Source organism: Anticarsia gemmatalis, chromosome 2 (assembly GCF_050436995.1).
Source record: "Anticarsia gemmatalis isolate Benzon Research Colony breed Stoneville strain chromosome 2, ilAntGemm2 primary, whole genome shotgun sequence".
NCBI lineage: Eukaryota > Metazoa > Arthropoda > Insecta > Lepidoptera > Erebidae > Anticarsia > Anticarsia gemmatalis.
This window is the reverse complement of record NC_134746.1, coordinates 13662589-13683284: the sequence shown is the minus strand read 5'-3', so window position 1 is coordinate 13683284 and position 20696 is coordinate 13662589. Positions and strand designations below refer to the sequence as shown.

Below are 20696 nucleotides of genomic sequence, written 5' to 3'. Positions count from 1 at the left end.
AATCTAGACAAGAAATAATCGCAAGTGTCTTTTGTTTACATACCATGCGATTATGTTTAGGCGACTATTGCTTTCAAGTCTTGACTTGTCTAAACATTGACTTGTAAGTACGTGTACCACTTACTGGCGACTTGCTTCAATTATTGTACGTATTTGCATTGGCAAATTTTTATTCAATTGTTGAACGTATTAGAGCAAAGGTGTTTCTTCAAAAACATGAGTCAAAAAGTGTTAAAATTCGGTTCTGCTGCTTTAATTAAGTTTATTGAGATTTATCGCAGTCATGATTGTTTATGGGATACTGAAAATCTGAACTATAAGAATCGTGATGCACGTAATGCGGCACTAGCCGCATTTGCGCAGGAATTTGGAGTTGAAGGTTTCGGACCGAAGGAAATTACAAATAAAATCAAAAATTTAAGGACGCAGTATCATGGGGAAAGGAAAAAGATTAAAGATTCTATGGGAACTGGTTCCGGTACTGCTGATGTTTTTATATCTAAACTGTCTTGGTATAACCTAATGGATTCGTTTTTAAAGAAAAGATCTGAACACAGACAAACAACATCAAATATGGTATGTATTTATGTAATTTTGTGAAGTACAGCTAGGTGCAATAATGTACAATAAAGCATTCCTTAATTTTATCGTATAGGTACCTTAAATAATTAAAAAATGGCATTGTCTTGCCATGGTACAGCACCACCATGGTTAAAATAATTACAATAATTATCACGGATTCTTAAAGCTTCTCTTGTACTATGCCTATTATTCTGTGAAGTTATATTTTCAAAAGCCCCGCTTGAAAAATGTTCTCTCCAAGTACCAAGACGACCTCCACTTCTTGGACATTCTTCATCAATAAAACCTGGTGGTGTATAAGACGCTGGTGAGGTTTTCCTTAGCCAGTTGTGTAATGCGCATGATGTTTTCACTATAACGTCTACTTTGTCTATACTTGTAGTAATTGGCTTTTCGAACACTCGAAATCGGGCTGTTAATATTCCAAAAGCATTTTCTACGATTCTCCTACATCTACACAATCTATAATTATAAATTTTTTGTTCTCTTGTTAAGTCGTTACGACGAGGATATGGTTTCATCAAATAAGGTTTTAAGGGAAACGCTTCATCGCCAACAAGTACTGAATTACTTGGCCAATGTATTGTGTTTTCTTCGATGGCCTTCTTTAATGTGCAATTATTAAATATTCTACCCTTTGCACCCACGTCAATATACGTGAAACAATAATCGTGATCTACACAAGCTAGTAATACAATACTAAATGTACTTTTATAATTAAAAAAGTCTGAGCCTGTGCAGGGAGGACATTTTACATTTATATGCTTCCCATCAATGGCGCCATTGCAATTGGGAAAATTCCATCTCAATAAAAAACCTTTTTGAATTTTATTCCAGTCCTCTTCACATCTTGGTACCTGTAAAATAATATATGTTTTCAGGATGAAGCTTTCTTCATATCGCAAGCGAATACATCACAAGATGATATCGTTTTTGAATATATCGATAATACAGAAAATAACCCTAATATTCCGAATTCAGATGTACAAGTCCTCCACGCTCCATCTCCGATGCCCAAAAAAACGACCAAAAAGACTTCTGGTTATATAGAATCGGCTTTAAATAAGTTGGATAATATTGAAAAACGGGCGAGACTAGAGAAAACTGATGATGATTTAGATAAATTCGGCAAATATGTTGCATCTTCATTGCGTATATTAAATACCGAAAATAGTATACATGCTCAAGACGAAATACAAGCAGTATTGTCTAAATTTAAACTACTGGATCACAAAGAAAAGGAACGAAAGAACTCTACTCCTATGCCAGAATCTCCATACTCAAAACAAGGCAGTGAAGATACGTGGTGGAACTCATAATTTTTCTATTTTGTAACTGATCAATTACTTTGTAAAACTAGTAAAATTATTATATTCTAAAGACAGCTACTTTTAGTACATACCTTTATATAATCTTCTAATGCTAAATAAATAGCTTCGAGAACTTCAACCAAGAAAGTACTTATAGTACACTTAGGTACCCTGAATAACTGTGAAAGTGTACCAAGTGAATCTCCTGTTGCCAAATATTTTAATATTATTTCTAATTTTATTCGAGCAGGGATAGCATTACGCATTGTACAATTTTGCCTTTGTATAGAAGAACCAACTTTATCTAACAAATAATAAAACTGGGTTCTGTTCACACGAAACATGTTCTTGAAGTCATCTTCATTTTCTATTTGCAACTCCAAACAAAGGTTGTTAGATACTCCAAGAATATCTCTCCTTGCTATCCATTTTTTGATCCAACACCTTTTTTTACGTTTTTTTCTCAAAATTTCCTGCCTTAGAAGAGCAGCAACGATTAATACACCCTCACTCACTGCACTCATGTTTACAAATGAGAGAATATAATTGAATCCAAAAATTGCTAAGAAATTATTGTATGTATTGTTTATACCAAGAACATTCTGGCAGGGAAATATTGCCCAAAAAGCAATAATGTTGTATGTAGTTTAGACAATGCGAGTCATTTATTGCTTTGATATTATTGTATGCAACAGGCAGGAAACTTGCATCGTGTAAATGGTCCTTTATAGTGTATTAATATATACAAAAATATTTTACAATGTCATACTTTCTTTTCAATGAAAAATAAATATAAAATCCATACAGTTATTGCAAATATGGCAGTTTGTCTGTAACAATTTCACAGCTAAACTGCGAACTGCGGAACTGATTCTGATGCAATCAGGCATTCAGATAGCTGAAGACACGTGTCATACGTAGGCTCTTTTTTAAGAACATAAACCCCAGAGCATTTGATGTAGGGATGTAAACTTTGTACATGAACTGAGCCGCACAATTCAACTAGTCACTACATAGTATAAAACATAGTCGATTTTCACTGTCTGTCTCCAAGTATGCTTTGATTGTTTAAACTACGCAACGGATTTTGATCCAGTTTTTTAATAGATAGAGTGATTAAAGTAGAGGGTTTAGGTGTAAAAATTGTAAATGTATTTTGTCAAGTAAATTTTTAAACCGTTCGAAGCCGGAGTGGAGAGTTATTTATAAGTATATGACACAACAAAAATATATTACACCAAAAATAATAATATAACAATGTCATATTACCTTGTAGAATATAAAAATAAAACAAATTTAAAACAACAGACCATGTTGTCGATAAAAGTAGCCATTTTGACGTCACTGCCCTATATTATATTATCGGCGCGTGCGCAAGCCGAGAACAATTTACGAGCGTCGTTTCTCGCCTGTCGCCTCGCGTTGTTTGTTCTCACATAAAACAGATGATTTTACACATTTTTAAACAAATCACTTCTTATTTTCTTAATATATTGTCGCCTGAATCAGCTGGTTGTTTTGTAATCGTACGATTTGTGGGATTTTAGTGTTGATTTGAAAATTGTTGGTGGTTTGAGTGTGACATATTCTGATTTCTAGAAACAAATATGGTACTTTGTTGGTTTTTATGCCACTGCTTTGTCAAGACGAATTATTGTTAAGTAATCTTAATGCATATTGTATAGGTGCTTACAGTTTACCTCATCTGATTCTCTAGGTTACTTTTCAAACTGTATTGTTCCATTGTTGGGCAAAGATCTTCCCTTCTTTTTCTCTTCTCAGCCATTATTTGTCAATGCCTGGTAATATCAAACTAGAAATCATATTCTTTAACTCGTATTTACCATACATACTTGTACATAGGTAGTATTATGTACGATTCAACTATTGAGGCAAAAGCAAGAAATAAATTTAAAATATCTCATACACAAAATTGTTACTGTTATTTAAATTCCAAATGTTAAATTCAAATAAGCTTGCGTACAAGCATTATACTACATTATAGTAAATACTACGGCAGCACGGGCTTGGCAGGGCACGTTGAACTGTCCAAATAATTAAGCCTTACATGTTAAACTTTATGAAAATTCGTGCACTACGCCAACCACCGCATAAATTGTCTCCAATGTTTGTATTTTATATAGTTTTCGGCTATTACGCTTATTACAAATGGACTTTATGTAGCTATTTTAATGGTAAACTAGAATTGGATATATTCTATAACGCTAGAAAATTACATAGACATGGGGACACTATGGGAAAATATCAAAGTGTACGTTGTTGGAAACCATGTCATTGTGTAATCATATAAAACTAGACCTGTTCTCATTGTTAGCAAGCTGTTATAGTGATAGCATTTTCTTCCATAAGTATCATGTACAGTGTAAACAAAGTGATTATAATGCTGATTGGAAATCGCACAGATAAGAAACGGAACTGATTTTTTTTTTAAGACACCTCTGAGAATTGATCTTGTGTCGCGGGGACTTTAACACTTATACAAACAACGGACACAAAGTACAGACACGATACAACTATTTGGGGTTGCACAAATAATTGTTCCGTGTGGAAGTCGAACCCACGACTCCCCCCACCCAATGCGCGGCGTGGCGACCTTAAGTCAAAATCATACAAGATTTATATCTTACTTATTCGTTTTTGTGTATTTCATCGTGTGATTATAATAATGTTCAGTAGGTACCTACTTTAATAGTGTGCAACTAGACCAAAGTATCTATCGGTTAGTAGTCGAATTATCTTCGACTACACTTCCCTCAATCCCTAGGTTAATGTGATTACCCAATAGTCGATCAATCGCTCCACATTGACCAAGTCTGTACTGTACAATCCGTATTTAGTAGGCCGCCTGCTACAATCACTAGTAGGCCCCATAAATCTGACCGGCCAATAAAAACGCCTGCCCGGTATGTGATACTAGTGTGTAGTATATAAATAGTTCGTCTATATTGATTTGGTAATACAAATACGATGGATTAAGTTACGGAGATTGTTATGAAATATGAGTTTGTTTGTAGTGTGGTGGTTAGTTGATAAAATGTTCGGGAAAAAAGTATTTGCGTTTTTTTGTGATTATATTAAAAGTATAAATCAACCTTATTATTATTAAAGTATTGTAAAAATAGTTGTTTAATAAATAGTATTTCCTGTATTGTTGTGCATCTGTGATGGAGTGAATCTGAAATTGTATCATGCCTGTATCTGTGGAGCAGTAGTTAAGGTCATTTCGCAGCTACTTCTACGCCGCGGAATGAATAGGGTTCGATTTTGCACAGGGATGTTATTTAGAGTCACTTCTTTTTCTTTTTTTTCTTTTTTAAAAGACAACTCCCGCACTAAGAATTGCTCTTGTGTCGCGGGGACTTTTACAAACATACAAACAACGGACACAAAGCACAACCAGACCCGAAGCAATTATTTGCGGATCGCACAAATATTTGCTCCGTGTGGGAATCGAACCCACGACCTCCCGTTGCAGTGGTATCGGCGCGGCGTGGCGACCTAAACCACTGCGCCACGGAGGCAGTCAGTCATGTCTGTAAAATTATTTATAGAAATGTTTTACAGAGTAAATATATTCTTAGGGAAAAATTGAGAACACGTTTAAGAAACGGTAGAATAAAACACATACTAAGATTAAAATTTACCCTTTACTATTAACAATACTAAGCCAAGTCGCGGGGCAGGTGTCCTTAAACGCGGGGCTGGAGTGTGACAGATGTATGTCTAGCAGCTCCGCGATGGGCAGCATGCGGGCCGCCAGGGACTTGAGCATCTCTATCACTTGCGGCCCCACGTGCTGCGGCTTGGTCGATAGTACTTCCAGGGTTCGGGAGCGGATGGCGAAGTTTACTGTGTTGCGGAGGTGGTACTGCAGAAAATAAATTATTGAGAATGTTATAAGAACATTTCTTATTTTCCTGAGCTTTCCTGACATAAGCCACTTATAGGCTTACGTCGGGTACATTTCAAGCTCAAAATTAATTTATAGAAAAACTAAATGTAGGACAGCAAAAGATAGCTATATGTATTCTTATAGCAAGGACTCATAGCGGCTTGATGCTTCAATATTGAGACACATAAAATATGTATGTACATATATCAATCATCTACTACTTTTTTTTATTCTTCAGCTTCATAATTTTGTAACCACCATGTAATCAGCCAAAACAGGAAATCTAAACTTTAACCTAGAACCGTTATAATTATGTTGGCCACTAAGATTAGATGTTTTTTTCGCTGATTACATGGTGTCATGAAAACATGTTCATAACAATTATGTAAGTACTGTAGATCCATGTGAAATTACAACAAAAGACACCTGTATCAGTAGTGCAACGCCCAGGTGTATAGGTTTGATTTCCATGTCTTTCAACTTTTTCACCAGCGTCTTTGGCGTCAAATCATCAGCGTTGCCTAGAGCTGACAATATTCTCGGAGCCTGTAAAATATATAAACATTTAAAAATGCTGTATGTAGTCGTTGGTTCGATTGCCATACGAAATAATTATTTATATTATTTTATAACTCTTTGCCAGAACCTGGATAGAAACCTAAAGAACTGAAGACTAAAAAGTAGTTTTAAAAATCGGACCATCAACTCTCCTTACTGTAGTGGCGAGTGACCAAAACTAAAACTTGAACACCACATCAATTACTTTCATCCACACAAGCACTACAAATAAACCTAACCTAACAAAACGCAGGTAACATCATGTTCTGCAGTACACGACTAAATCAAGTGCTCTCGCTATAACGCTAGCAATCTAGTGCTTCCAGCAAGACCTTACAATAGTGGCGTTGAGAAATTAAACCTAGTTGCATCCAGTCACTTTTTTTGTTCGTTAGTGAAATAAAATGAAATGGGTGGACTTATTTTTCAGGTATTTTTTTGCTAGACAGAAATTAAAATGATGTATGCTGCTGAGTATGAGAATTTTAACTATTTGTAGTGAAATAGTAGAGGATTAGCATGAGATAGCCAATAACAGAATCCGGTGGAAGGTTTTGGGGGAAACCTTTGCCCAACAATGGAAAAGTACAGGTCAATAAAAAAAATTGAAATAGAAATGAGTATAGTGAACAAGGATTGAGTCAATCACGACTGTACAAAAAAGTTTATAAGTATAATTCAGTGAGATAAGATATAAAATACTTTGAGTACATGAACTCTACGTGTTACAAGTGATCTTTACATTTCCTCATAGTGCGTGCTATCATATTTTTGGACAGGATATATTTTTCGGCTAGTCATATTTGGCCCAGGTACCTTATTTTGCAAAGAAACTACAATAACTTTGTATAACAATGCCCAATCCTGCAAAAGCTTTAAAAACAAAAGACTATCACAAAAAATGCATTATCAAATATAATGACTAAAAATCTCTGATAATTTTATTATAAGAAAAGCTTCATGTAAATGCCCATGTATAAAACCTAAATCAGTTCAGCCTCAAGAGACCTCAATACTCTAGGTAATACGGTTAAGACAAAGATTGTATTTATTTATGTATGCAAAGTGATTGCCTGTCGTTCGACGAGTGCGGTCTAGATTTATTTGTATTTATTCATGCACTAACTTACTGGGGTCAAACTTGTATAATGTATGTATGTATGTACTAGTCTGTAGTCTGAGATAAATGACATGTGAGTCAAATGTTATAGCATTGATGTAACTAGTATTTATATGCAACTAATATACATAGATTATATCTTTTAGGATCACAAAATAACGCTATTAGCATAGGCAGAGACTAAAGATCTGATCTACTAGAAAGCATAATAGCAATCGAAATTGTTTATGAAAAAGATTGTGGCAAAACATGTAGTGTTAATTCTTGTTTTAAACAATTGTTATTGAAATTAATAAATGTTGTTATTAATTATTCAAGATGTTTCATGGCTACAAAAATCCATGGTGTAAATTTCGTACGCAAGCAAACATTCTTATAGAAAATAAGTTGTCAATATAAATTCTAAGTCTAGATCTGAAGTGTAAGTCAATTAAAAAAAACAATACTGAAAAAAATCGCTCACAACTTCACAAGACACTTTCCAAACTAAAGTCTATTAAGTTAAAGAAGTGAATTAAACTCGTAATGCAATCTGCGCTAAGCCAGATATCTAGGCATTATCTTTTGTCTGGCGCGAGTAAACGACGGATAGATTTATTGTGCTCCCAACTATTCCAATCCAGTAGATATTAAATTCGTTGCGGATTCTCAGACAGACTGTACCTGAGGATCGTAATGTGACGTGCACATTTCTTGTGGCAATAGACGTGAGAATATATCGTTTTTGGCACAGCAACTTGTAAGGTGAGAGTATTGATTGCAACTGCATGGAAAGGAATGACTAATGAACGATTCAAATGGTGTAAAAAAAATACAGGTGGTATTTTTGTTGTACTAGAAAAACTACTGCAGCTTTTTAGCCACTGCCTGTCTACATTTCCGTCTGTCTATCTATCTATCTATCTATCTGTCTGTCTGTCTATCTATCTATCTATCTATCTATCTATCTGTCTGTCTGTCTGTCTGTCTGTCTATCTGTCTGTCTGTCTGTCTGTCTGTCTGTCTGTCTGTCTGTCTATCTATCTATCTATCTGTCTGTCTGTCTATCTATCTATCTATCTATCTGTCTGTCTGTCTATCTGTCTGTCTGTCTGTCTGTCTGTCTGTCTATCTATCTATCTATCTATCTGTCTGTCTGTCTGTCTGTCTGTCTGTCTGTCTGTCTGTCTGTCTGTCTGTCTGTCTGTCTGTCTGTCTGTCTGTCTGTCTGTCTGTCTGTCTATCTATCTATCTATCTATCTGTCTGTCTGTCTGTCTGTCTGTCTGTCTGTCTGTCTGTCTGTCTGTCTATCTGTCTGTCTGTCTGTCTGTCTGTCTGTCTGTCTGTCTGTCTGTCTGTCTGTCTGTCTATCTATCTATCTATCTATCTATCTATCTGTCTGTCTGTCTGTCTGTCTGTCTATCTGTCTGTCTGTCTGTCTGTCTGTCTGTCTGTCTGTCTGTCTGTCTGTCTGTGCATGCGAGCTCGCGTGTGTGTACGTCTGTCTGTACGTATGTTCGTGTTTGCGCGCGTGTTTGCATGCGTGCGTATTTGCATACATGCATGTGTATACTCACAGTGAACATAATATCGTAGATCCTGGCGGCGGCGTGGAACACCTGCACGTCTGCCATCTGATCGTGCATGTCGCGGCTCTCGACTGACATGTAGTAGCGGTGCGCTGTGTCGATGCGGTTCTGATTTGTTGTGTTACGAGGCAGATCCTATGTACAACCATTAATATTTTATTTACTGATTCATGAGATTCAGGACAGTTTTGTAGAAAAAAAATCATTTGTAATTTTCAAAGCCGGGAATTCGACCCCAGACGTGATTAGTAATGACACAAGGCCATCGTAGGCAAGTATTGACTGTTATAAGGAAACTGATCTATGTGGTTCCCCAACTATGTAGCTAGTCTAAACTTTACGTCTAAAACATATTTTTTATGTAAGGTTTGATTTTATTAAATTATATACATATTATAATTTAATTTGTATTCAGATCTACGTATAAAACCTAATTCCATCAATTAATATTCATACCTTATCTACCTTCAAAACACATACATAAATCATTGCAAATTGGTTCGAGATAGCACACACATCCATCAGCTAATTTATGTGTATAAATAGCTATAAGCATACCTTGGCGATGTCGATCAGCTTCATAATGAGGGACGAGTAGATACGGCGGCTGATCGCATCCGTGCGACGAGAACGGTAGTTGTCTACCTCCCTGGAAATATACTCCTTGTTACGTATGATATCCTAGTACCGGGTGTTAAAAAAATCTGAACTTTATTAATGTTTTTTTTTAGATTTTGGTTTTAAATCCTCTCGCTTCTAATTAATTAATCTTGGAACATGATACAAGTGGAAATCTATTTGTACCGCTAACACGTCTTAACTGCTGAACCGATTTTGATAAGATATATGTACCTAAGCGTGGCGATATTTGAAAACTGGGGACTAAACATAGCTACTTTTCGCGACTCAGCTTATAGCTCACTGTCTATTTTAAACTATAATCAGCTTATAGTTTAAAATAGACAGTCAGGGTTTGTTGATAAAATTATATTATAAAAAAATATACTTTTCCTTACACGAGACATTGTATAACTGCGCGAAAATTTCATAAATGTAATATTTTATAATGTTATAAATAACATTAAATAACATGGCAACGAATTTTTTGTCCAAAATAAATTAACTTCTAAAACATGGGTTTTAACTTAGCCTACACACAATTATCCTGCAAAAAGTAGAAACCTAAATATGCAGTGGAATACGGTAGACATTCTCGTTATTTTTGTTTAAAAACTCTTCACTTGGGAGAGGAACTAATCGAGGAGAGACCAACTTTATCTGTTGTAGTTACGAACCCGTAATCAATACTTGCAACTGAGTTTGAGAAAAGTTTCCAATGATCTTGATATTTGAAAATCCGTTAATTTCGATCCTGTTATGGATAAGTTCATTAACTTTTGCTTAATTAAAATGATTAATTGCCGCTGTGTCGGTTGTGTATCAGGCTGCTAAACTCGAGGTATCGGGTTCAATTTCGGATCGAGCAATGTGTTGTTGGTCTTTTCTAATTTATATATTAGAGTATTTCTCAATAAGCCCGGATACTGGTGCTGTGCCCAGTATACGGTATTTCTTTCACCTCTGCCTAAGCCTTCGGGTACAACAGGCGTGATTAGATATGTTTTAGAAAAATATTTTTCGATCATTTTTTTTATCTAATTTATCTCAAAACGCAAATGTGTTCTTTACGCAAACAATACATATAGTCGTATTGTAATAACACAGGTAATACGGTATATGTTTGTAGATAAAACAAATATAAAGTGTTTCACGCAGGAATCAAACCGACGTTTCCGGTAACCGATGTCTGTGACACAATGGTAGTGACGTTTACATACACTTTCAAAATTGAGTCTACTCCGTGACGAATTTAAATCACTAGGTACATATTATAAAATAACTGACGTCCCGACCCAGCTTCACCCGGTTCAAAATGTTATTTTACATAAAACCTTTACAATGTTTAGACATAAACTACTCTTAAATCACTCTTTTATATATATTTATCTATTGAAAAAAACATGCGTCAAAACCCTGCATCAATATCTTTGCGTAGACTGTAAGAGAATGCCTAAGGCATTAAGGCCGCATACATACTTTTGTACATATATAAAGTCAATAAATGAATAGATAAAAATATGTTAATTATTTAGTCAGTAGTAGCTGTAAAATTTACATTTAAATCATAAAAAAAAAACTATAGTTATAAAAAGTCATTGTAAAACTTATGACGTCACACTCACCGTTTCACAATATACTTGATAAGAAGCGACATAGTCCTGTTCAAGTATACTTGGTTCTCCTTCTTCAGGTCGAAGAGCAGTTCCTCATCAAACCTCGGGTCTTGTAGCGCTTCCACTATCGCCTTCGCTAGCAGACGGTGTTCTTGGAAGTATTTCTGATTCACATACTTGAGAATGTAAGAGAGAGAAGGAGAATTGAAACGGTTTAGTAAAGCGTGCCGTTTTGAATATTTTGGGGTGTTTTGGGAACGCCGAAAAGTGTATTCGTTTATTTATTGTAACTATTTGTATTGCGTGAAAATGTAGAGTACAATTGCGCTAGTTTAATAAACTCTGCTAGTTGCAAGAACATTGCTACGATAAGAGAAATACGTATATTTTTTTTAGTGTAATAGAGCATTCGTATAGCCAATGTCAATATTATATGAACACGACGAACAAACTGATCACAAACACAGTGAATAGATTAAAGTACTGCGGCATTTCCACGTCGTGTATCCTAGGAAATATGTTCCAACATTTTCTCTTTTTCAGTTGAAAATAAAACTGGAAACATTTATCGGTTAATATCCGCAATAGTTTTATTTCAATGAAAACGCCTCGCAACGCCTCGCATGTACACTTCCATTATTCCGCCGCAAAAAACTTCGCGAATAACTTTAAACAAAGGCAGTATCCACGAATTATACATATAAAAGGCAGCGCTACCCAATTTAGATCTCATAAAAGGCCCAACTAAAAAACGTTTACATAAAAGTGGTTTTTATCTGTGTTTCACTGCATCTGAGCGTGTTATCTCGCTGTATTGTTGCCAAATTTCCTTCGCTGTTTTGCATTTGAACAACAAAACAATTACGATTACCTCTGACGAGTTGGCGGAGGCTACTCCGAGCACGAGGATGAACACAAACATACTGAAATATTCACTTAAACTGCCTATATACATTTTATTCCTCAATTTAAAATGTTTCAGAGAGAATATTTGAGTAAAGTTTTATATTCACAAGGGACGCTGTGTAAAATGGTGCAGTGTGGTGGTCACGCGTACACTCGTACTTGCTCGGTCATAAACTGGTTGTTAATAAAATCCTACAGCGTGTTGAGTGGTTCGTTTTCGTGTTATGATATGTGCTAAACTGAAATGTGAAACAGTTGCGACATCATTGCACAGATTATGTTGGATTTATTTGGCTTTTCAATATGGATATGGCGGAAAATGATGCTTTTGAAAATGGTTTATGTCGTGATTTGAATATATTGATTTTGAAAACAACACAATGTTTGACCACTCTTTGTGGTTGAACAATGGCAACATTTCCAACTTTGGTCTCCAATTCAAAATATTATTTCTTGAATTCTTTGGTTTCAAGTCACCTCAAACCATATATTTGCTCTAGGTAGTAATCAAGTCGACACAATGGTAGTTGTGTAGCGATCCATGAAGGCCTTATCTCAATTGGCACGTTCTTAAGAGCATACTTCATGAAAATCCTACTAATATTATAAATGCAAAAGTTTGTGAGAATGTATGTATGGATGTTTGTTACTCTTTCATGCAAATATTTCTGAACCGATTACAATGAAATTTGGTTATATAGGTAGCTGAACACCCAGAATAAAACATAGGCTACTTTTATCCCGGAGTTCGTGAGGGATCGGGATTTACACGGGAAGGGTTTCCACGCGGACGAAGTCGCGGGCGGCCTTCAGTATATTGTATTTTCATACACACACTCATCTCTTTACTGAGTGAAAAATCCTTCCCTATGCATGACCCGAGCTAACGTCAAGACGAACAGAATGCTAATCAAAGTGAGCATAAACAAGTAAGTACACACTACATCGTCCTGCGACGTCGCTCCGCTTCGCTACAGCTTCGCGACGCTTCTGAATAATCTGCTAGACCACTTGTACTATACTCGAGGGAGTAAGGGACTTGCTATTCTTGGAATAAGGGCGAGATTTCATTGGAGGTTAAAAGGTTACAGGGTAGAATTCATTTTTTTTAAGTATGCCAATTTTTATATATTTTTTGTTGTTTTTTTTACAACTCCCGCACTAAGAATTGCTCTTGTGTGGCGGGGACTTTTACAAACACACAAACAACGGACACAAAGCACAACCACACACGGAAAAAAATATTTGTGTGATCCACACACGGAATTGAACCCACGACCTGCCGATGCATTGGTAGTAAGCTTGGTGACTGGGCCACGGAGTCAGTCAAGTATGTAGAGTATGGTTTATTTACTGATAGTTTTTACATAACTACATTAAGTATTCCTTTTGTTACGGTATGCAAAAGTGCATTTCCAACATATATATAAAATCGTAATGACTACGTCGTGATATGCAAAGACCGTTGCGTGTTTGCGTTTAAAAATGCGGTAAATGTTTTTAACTACTATTTTCTTTTATCAAACAAAGAAATACTATAATTTACAATTGTCATATATTGGCAAGGTCATAATTTAAGGTTATAATTTATTACTTACAATCAAAGTACCGCTCCGCTTCAATCTAAACACACCTTTAGCAAGGAAAAATAATTGAAAAGTGTACCTATATTTTTTGAGATGTCCCCACGAGAGCAGAAGTTGCAAACTTTTAGTTATAGGGAACGAAAGTTAAAAATTTTGTACGATACCTCTTAAATATTTTATTTAGTTCAACGCCTCTGGACAATAGTCGGGAAACTAGTTAGAGAACCTTTTGCAAGTGAAATTCTAATTTTAGATTTTTCTTCTGACTGAGGATTTGATGACTGCTATCTTCATCCTTTTATGATTGCCTAGTGTCTCGCCAAATTGTTTCCTACTTTGTACCGCTATTCCACCGTCTAATTTTAGTTATAATATAAGACGAAAGATTTATATGTTGATGACAAGTGATCTTTTGAGTTAAGATCTCTTATTATACAACTAGACTATCTTTTAGTGATTGATCACCCATCCAAATCTATTACTAAGCTTACCATAGCAATGATATATTAAATCTAGACGCTGGCTGTTTTCTACGCATGTAATAAAGATTACTTTACCAAAAATAAACAGAGTAATTATGGCCTAATAAATCAAAATAAGCTATTTTCGTTTCCTCTATTTGCGCCTTATCTAAATGAAACAGTTAAGTGCATCCTCAAACCGGGAATGAACCTATTAACCGCACTACGATTAACTCATAAACTACTTTGTAGGCGCAAGTACCAGGAGCACAGTAAACAAAGTAGGTTTTATTACGTCCGTGAAAGTCTAAAAGCTATCGTTAGCAGCAACGTTAACCTGAGTTTTTGTCCTATACACAGATTGATGTAATAAATAGAGTGTAGTGCTTTGTTTTATTTTATTGCACCGGTTATAAACTTTAGGAATCTGTCATGAAAGGAAGATTTTGACAATAATAGATTAAATATCTTTTTAATTTGTAAATATTTTTGTGTAAATGATAGGTAAAGAAATTATGTTTAATGAAAAAATAAAAAAAGCAATATGTAGGCAGATCCTTAAACGTGTTCGTGGTCGAGTGGAAGCCCGACAACATAGTTTTTGTAAAGGTAATTTGTATATTAATCTACTACATACCTATCACGATATTTAAGTTTATTTAAAACTCTTCCCAAAATTTTATGAAACTTGTTCTTGATAACCAAATAACGTCTTAGTATTTCGTTCTTATATTGTCATACCAATATTATATTTAAGAAGAAATACGCTATAACTTCCACAATTAAAGCATCACGCGAGCATGTAGCACACACCTCTCACCAATGAAAAACCTCACACAAAAAAAAGACCTACACAAAAAACTTAACCCTATTTCCATAAATCGTGCACCGATAGTTCTAGCGTATTGTAAAACGTAATAAATCGTATGTTTTATACGCTACGTAACGACAACACGAACATTTGTGAGCCTGTCACAATACGTGGAAGTGCAATCTTGCCACTACAACTAGATGGCTGTACCTAGGCCGAAATTGACGGCCATTGGAGCTTGTCCTGAAATTGAGACCCGGTTTTCTGTTCGGCTTTATTGGAGCAAAATTCTAAGCTAAAGTGTTGCTCTAGGCTTTAGTTTTTAGGTTTTGTGGTAGTTTTTTTTTTCGTTGACTAGTTTTGGTTTTTATGATTGGCTATTATGCAGTACTTTTATAGATGGCCATTGTACCTTCTAACGTTTGAATGTTGTTGTACGTTTAAAACGCTAGCTAGTCATTTATAAATATGTTGAAGAAAAAATTAATCAAATATGGTTTAGTTGTTCAAAAGTTATATGCGTACATACATTTTAGTACCTTTATTCATATAAATTTATGGAATAGATATACTATTCATTTTATGTGTGCTATATGTCCACCGACGTCATAACATAACTTCTTGTTGTTAAAGTTAAGTTTCAGTTACATTATCGTGAGTTCGATCTCCGCATTGAACTACACAATATTAGTGATCCATAGAATCTTATTTTTTTCAAGTTTTCGAATCTTAAGAGTACAAAATACAAAGAAATAATGAAAATCAGAGATATTGATACCTAATACATTCTTTAAGGTGTCAAAGTAAATTACTAAATAAACCTAAATTTTCTAATATCAAAACAGTATTATATTCCAAGTGTAAAGTTATCTGTAAGTTGAGTATCGTCACGTCGATAACACTGAAGTAACAAGCTGTACTGTGAAAAAAACACGTACACTCACACTCCCCCGGCTCGTAAAAATAAAAGATAAAATTTTACGTTCGCAAGACACAGCTAGACAAAACTTAAATCTATACAACTATTGTTAACTTGTTTCTGAATGTGACTTTGCTTGCAGAAGATTTTTCTTGATGTTTTTCATAGAACGCTACTTGTTATCCTATTCGAGGATAAAGAGTAGCGAATTCTATAATTAATAATATTTTTAATTGTATATTAATTATTTTCTATCATTAATATATAATTAAAAGTGACTAGCTGATCCTCGCTGACCCACATGAGGCCAATGTTTTATTCCCTATTCGAGTCGCTTAGGAGTCAGTTTTTGAAAAAAGGAAACTTTACTTGACCCCGGGTTTTCAACTATCTCCTTGCCAAATGTCATCAAAATCTGTTCAGCGGTTAATCCGTGAAAGCAAAACGGACAGAATTTAATGTGGATTTGGGAGCTGTCTTTATAATACTTACAAAAAAGATATATAGAGCCTAGCAATTTACACACAAAGTAAGTAAAGAAAGTTTCACGTCAAAACCTATCGCAACTTACAAGCAAAAAAGTAATAGTTCAAAAATAACATTTTATTTCGTCGCTGTGATAACTGAGACGTAAAATTCCACATCCCGATACACTATGAATACATGTTGGTGAAATCACACGGGAATCGTATTCCATTTAATTTCCGCGCACTTTTCCACCGCGATGCTTCCCGCCGGAGGACACATGAGCGACGAACGAGAGAACGAATGAACGAAGATCGCTATCTATTAATTTGTTCAGTGATTTAATGAACATTTTGCTGAACGACATTTTTATCTGGTTTTAGACTTCGCTTTCTGCTTAGTGTGGTTGCTGACCTATTTTAAAATTGATATTTGAAATCAAAAGATTAAATGGTGAACTGTAAGGAAGTTAAATAGTTTTCTTGTAAAGAATTCTTTTTGTCACGGTTTTATAATTGATAGTGTAAAATGAGTATTAGAATTGAGCAATGCCTTTTTTTCGTATGTTAAGATATGAGATTGATTTACGAGTTGGAGTTCTAACCACTATAAGGACTTTGCCATGGCTAAATGACTGTGATCTTCTTAAACATCAACTACGACGTGACCTCAGAGGCATGGAGATGCTCTCCAATATAATTCTAATACTTTTTGATCTCATCAATATAAGACAGACTAATAGAAAATGTCTTTGGCAATATTTCCATCATTATACAACTATGTATTATATTATATTTATTTTTTACCTTCACTTTTTACCATTTTAACTAAAGTTTAAATAAAAGACCGTCACCTATGGTGTACACGTTGGTCGTTGCTTAAATCACTGATGTTGGCTAACTACTACTTACTGGATAAGTAGGCCACAAAAATCGTTTAAAATGATGCATAAATAGCTATGAATTGTAATAATATCACCTATAAAACGGACATCACAGTTCGATGGCTTATCTCCGTATATTCGATACATTAAACGTTTTAATGATACTCATCATGAATCTACAATTGCTAATAAATGTTCCGTTAAAATTTAAGCCCAATACATTAGTTTAACGGTTTAAGAGGTATAAAGCTTGGTTTATTGCTAAAACAGTTGTAATACACTATCAATCAAGTAACAACGATGGCTCGTTCTATTTGTAACCGGATGGCTTATATTGGGAGTATTGGGACTTGGTTTAAGAGTCTCTGGGCAGAAACGGTTAGTGCATCGCTTCGGCCTTCCGTGAGACACGCCTAGACTGAATCTGTTTAAAGTTTCAAAACGTAGAGTAGCTAAACTAGATAATTTGTATAGTAGCTTTTGTCAAAACCCATCTTTCGTAGATTTTTTTATCCATACATTATACACCAGAAACTATTTATTGGAATAAGTTATACGATAAAAATAGTTTTTAATTTGTTTGTTAACTTACTCGTATTATTTATTGTAAAAGTCCCCGCGACACAAGAACTAGTGCGGGAGTTGTCTTTTATAGAAAAAATATCTCTTTCATTGCATCCATTTTCACTACAATTACCTTCAACATAAACCTTGCAAAACATTCAAAGTTTTCACGTCACGATCACAACAGATTCAAAACCGTCTCATACTATACTACAAAATCAAAGAAACGTCTATCGCCCGCTACTATGTCCTCACCTCAAAACGTATCATATTTGTGTATCAATCTGCACCGCGGTAGAACTTTGTGACTCTATGACACTGTGACTCTATGGCAAAGAGTCAACGTGTATCAATTATTTAGATGGCTTGTCGTTTATATCACACGATACGGGGGCGTAACGACATCTCAGGTGATAAAGGAGAGGTGAATTTTTATGTTATTGATAGTGCAGTAGAATGATTGAAGGAAAGAGAGTATTGTATTGTGTGTGTTTGATTTTATTGTTAGTGTAAGTCGTTCTATCGTAAGAAATAGAGTTGTCCAAATGGAATGCTAAGGTATAACATTATTAGGTATATCATTATTAGGTATTTATAAGTAACAGAATATTCATAAACGTTGTGTGAAAAAGCTGACTACAGTTCACTGTAGTGTAAATTTTTGCATATCAGAAATCGATGTTAGGATTTACTGATTCTTGGTGTGTCCCACACACCATATTTAGTTATTTAATAAACTCTAGGTCAGTTTTGTCGATACATTACATAGATAAATATATAACTAAAGTATGCAATTTACATAATTACCTAAGATCATTTAAAAAACATGTATAATATTAGACAGACATTGATGATTGAAAACAAAAACAATACTATTATTGAAACTCGATGGCGGACGGTTCATGAAACATAATCCGGGAGAATACGTTGAAACGTCGAGCGCGACGTTAAACGACAGATTGACGAGGTAATCCAACCGGACCGACTAAATGCCACTAAATGTTTGCTAAATGTTATAGTACGACAACTTAGTAGATATACTTACCCTCTTATTCATAAAAATATATGAAGTTATGAAAGGCTTATAAAGTGTTTTGTTTCTTACACTCCTTAGCGAAATGAAAAAGAGAAAACATATCTTAGTAGCTTTTTAACTAAAATGCGTTTATAGTGTGTTTATGAATAAGAGGGTTAGAATGCACGATTTATATTGATTACTAGCTGACCCGCGCAACTTCGCTTGCGTCACATTTTTTGTTGCTACTCTGCTTCTATTGGTCGTAGCGTGATGATATATAGCCTATAACCTTCCTCGATAAATGGGCTATCTAACACTGAAAGAATTTTTCAAATCGGACCAGTAGTTCCTGAGATTAGCGCGTTCAAACAAACAAACAAACAAACAAACTCGTCAGCTTTATAATATTAGTATAGATCTATAGATATAAAACTATTCCGTTACTGAGCGACTTACTCCCGGTTTCTGAATACATTTAGCGGTAGTTTATCTTTTCAATTGCGTTTTTTTGCATAAATTTAGATAAGCTACCGCTAAATGTACCTCAGAAACTGGGAGTAACTGACTAACAGATGTATAACGCACAGCTGAAACTACTGAAAGCAAAATTCAGAGATTTTGCATGTATTTTTCTTGTAGAGTGTAGGAGATTTTTTTTGTAAATTCTATGCCAAAGGGGGTGAAGTTCTGTTATTTATCATTTTATTTATTTCCAGATTAAAGTAGCTGTAAATAGGCTACGGTCAGCTGTATAAACCTGAGGTTTCTACATTCTCTACTAAGTTGTTAGTAATTGTAAATTTAAAATAAACTGACAGCTTTAACGGAAAGTTTTAAATACAGATTTTGCACATTCCTATTAGATGTATATTCGCGAATAGTGATAGTAATGTGTGAAACGTGATGCGGTTCCTTATTGATGGTTTGGCGTTTTGACGTGATGGTGAATTTTAGCCACCTACATTTGTTAGTGATATATTATTATTGTGTAGGATTGTTGGTATTCAATATTGAGTTTCCAGATGCTAACGTTATTTGTTGTGAATGTAGTAAGTAATGTGAATTTTCTTTCTCCATTTGGCCGTTTTAAAAATGCAGTGAAATTGTGTAATAAAACTTAGAAAGTTGCTTTTACTTGGACACAGCCATTAGAAAGGAATAATTATAATAATATGATAAAATCCAAACCTACCAACGTATCTAGCCAGTGAGCTGATCGGTTGTGGAAAGCAAAAGCGTGAATGAAAAGCAACCTTTTTTATGAATTGAATGAATAAAAATATACGAAACATTTTGAACTTTTTTTAAAATACAAAAACCAGCTTTACCAAAGACAGACCATCAAATCACGAATATCATGAATATTGCAGTTACTTAGATGTTTTTTTTTGTCAACAGTGGTAGAGGGAGCGAGGGCGGCGAGGGCGGCGAGTATGAGGGGTACGCAGCGCGGCTAGGCGGCGCTCTCCGCTTGCGCCGACCACCCGATGGGCAAGACGTCCGGCGGACGCCCCGACGCAGGAGTGCGCGCGCACAGGATTGCTAGTAGAAGGTAAAGGCCTTTGTTTTCACAAACTATTTGAATTTCACCACTTATAGCAAATTATCGCTAAACAATGAGATCAAAGTACCGTAGCGAGTATTCTAAAATGCGTCAGGGAAGTACCTATTCTAGATAAAACTGGAATTGGGTACTAAAACCATGTCCAGTGTATATAAGTTCAAAATTAGCGAAGCTCATGCTCCTTGTGGACGGAATGTTCGCGTGAAATACGCGTGAAAGAATTGTGGCTTTGC

At 35.1% G+C, this 20696-nt stretch overlaps 3 protein-coding genes across 5 annotated transcripts in view; 2 read left to right on the top strand and 1 right to left on the bottom strand.

Moving 5' to 3' along the window:
• shakB (Innexin family member shaking B) overlaps nt 1-20696 on the top strand; it is a 137762-nt gene that overhangs the window by 32961 nt on the left and 84105 nt on the right. For both annotated transcript variants that reach the window (XM_076133851.1, XM_076133842.1), the window contains exon 2: nt 20298-20451. In XM_076133851.1, the coding sequence (XP_075989966.1) occupies nt 20387-20451 (65 nt within the window). In that variant the 5' untranslated portion in view covers nt 20298-20386. The remainder of the gene's footprint in view (nt 1-20297; nt 20452-20696) is intronic.
• On the top strand, nt 217-2017 carry LOC142978744 (uncharacterized). Its single transcript, XM_076123301.1, has 2 exons — nt 217-580; nt 1489-2017. The coding sequence occupies exons 1-2, from the start codon at nt 217-219 to the stop codon at nt 1899-1901; spliced, it is 777 nt and encodes a 258-aa protein (XP_075979416.1). The 3' UTR covers nt 1902-2017.
• Nucleotides 5548-12443, bottom strand: LOC142978732 (uncharacterized). Of its 2 annotated transcripts, none has more exons than XM_076123281.1 (6): nt 12158-12443; nt 11296-11462; nt 9611-9701; nt 9041-9187; nt 6232-6351; nt 5548-5781 (listed from the first exon to the last, which is right to left on the bottom strand). In XM_076123281.1, exons 1-6 carry the CDS (start codon nt 12239-12241, stop codon nt 5554-5556), a joined length of 837 nt encoding a protein of 278 aa, XP_075979396.1. In that variant the 5' UTR covers nt 12242-12443; the 3' UTR covers nt 5548-5553. The 2 variants fall into 2 exon arrangements, with proteins under 2 accessions (XP_075979396.1, XP_075979405.1); XM_076123290.1 differs by having other exon boundaries at nt 11296-11450.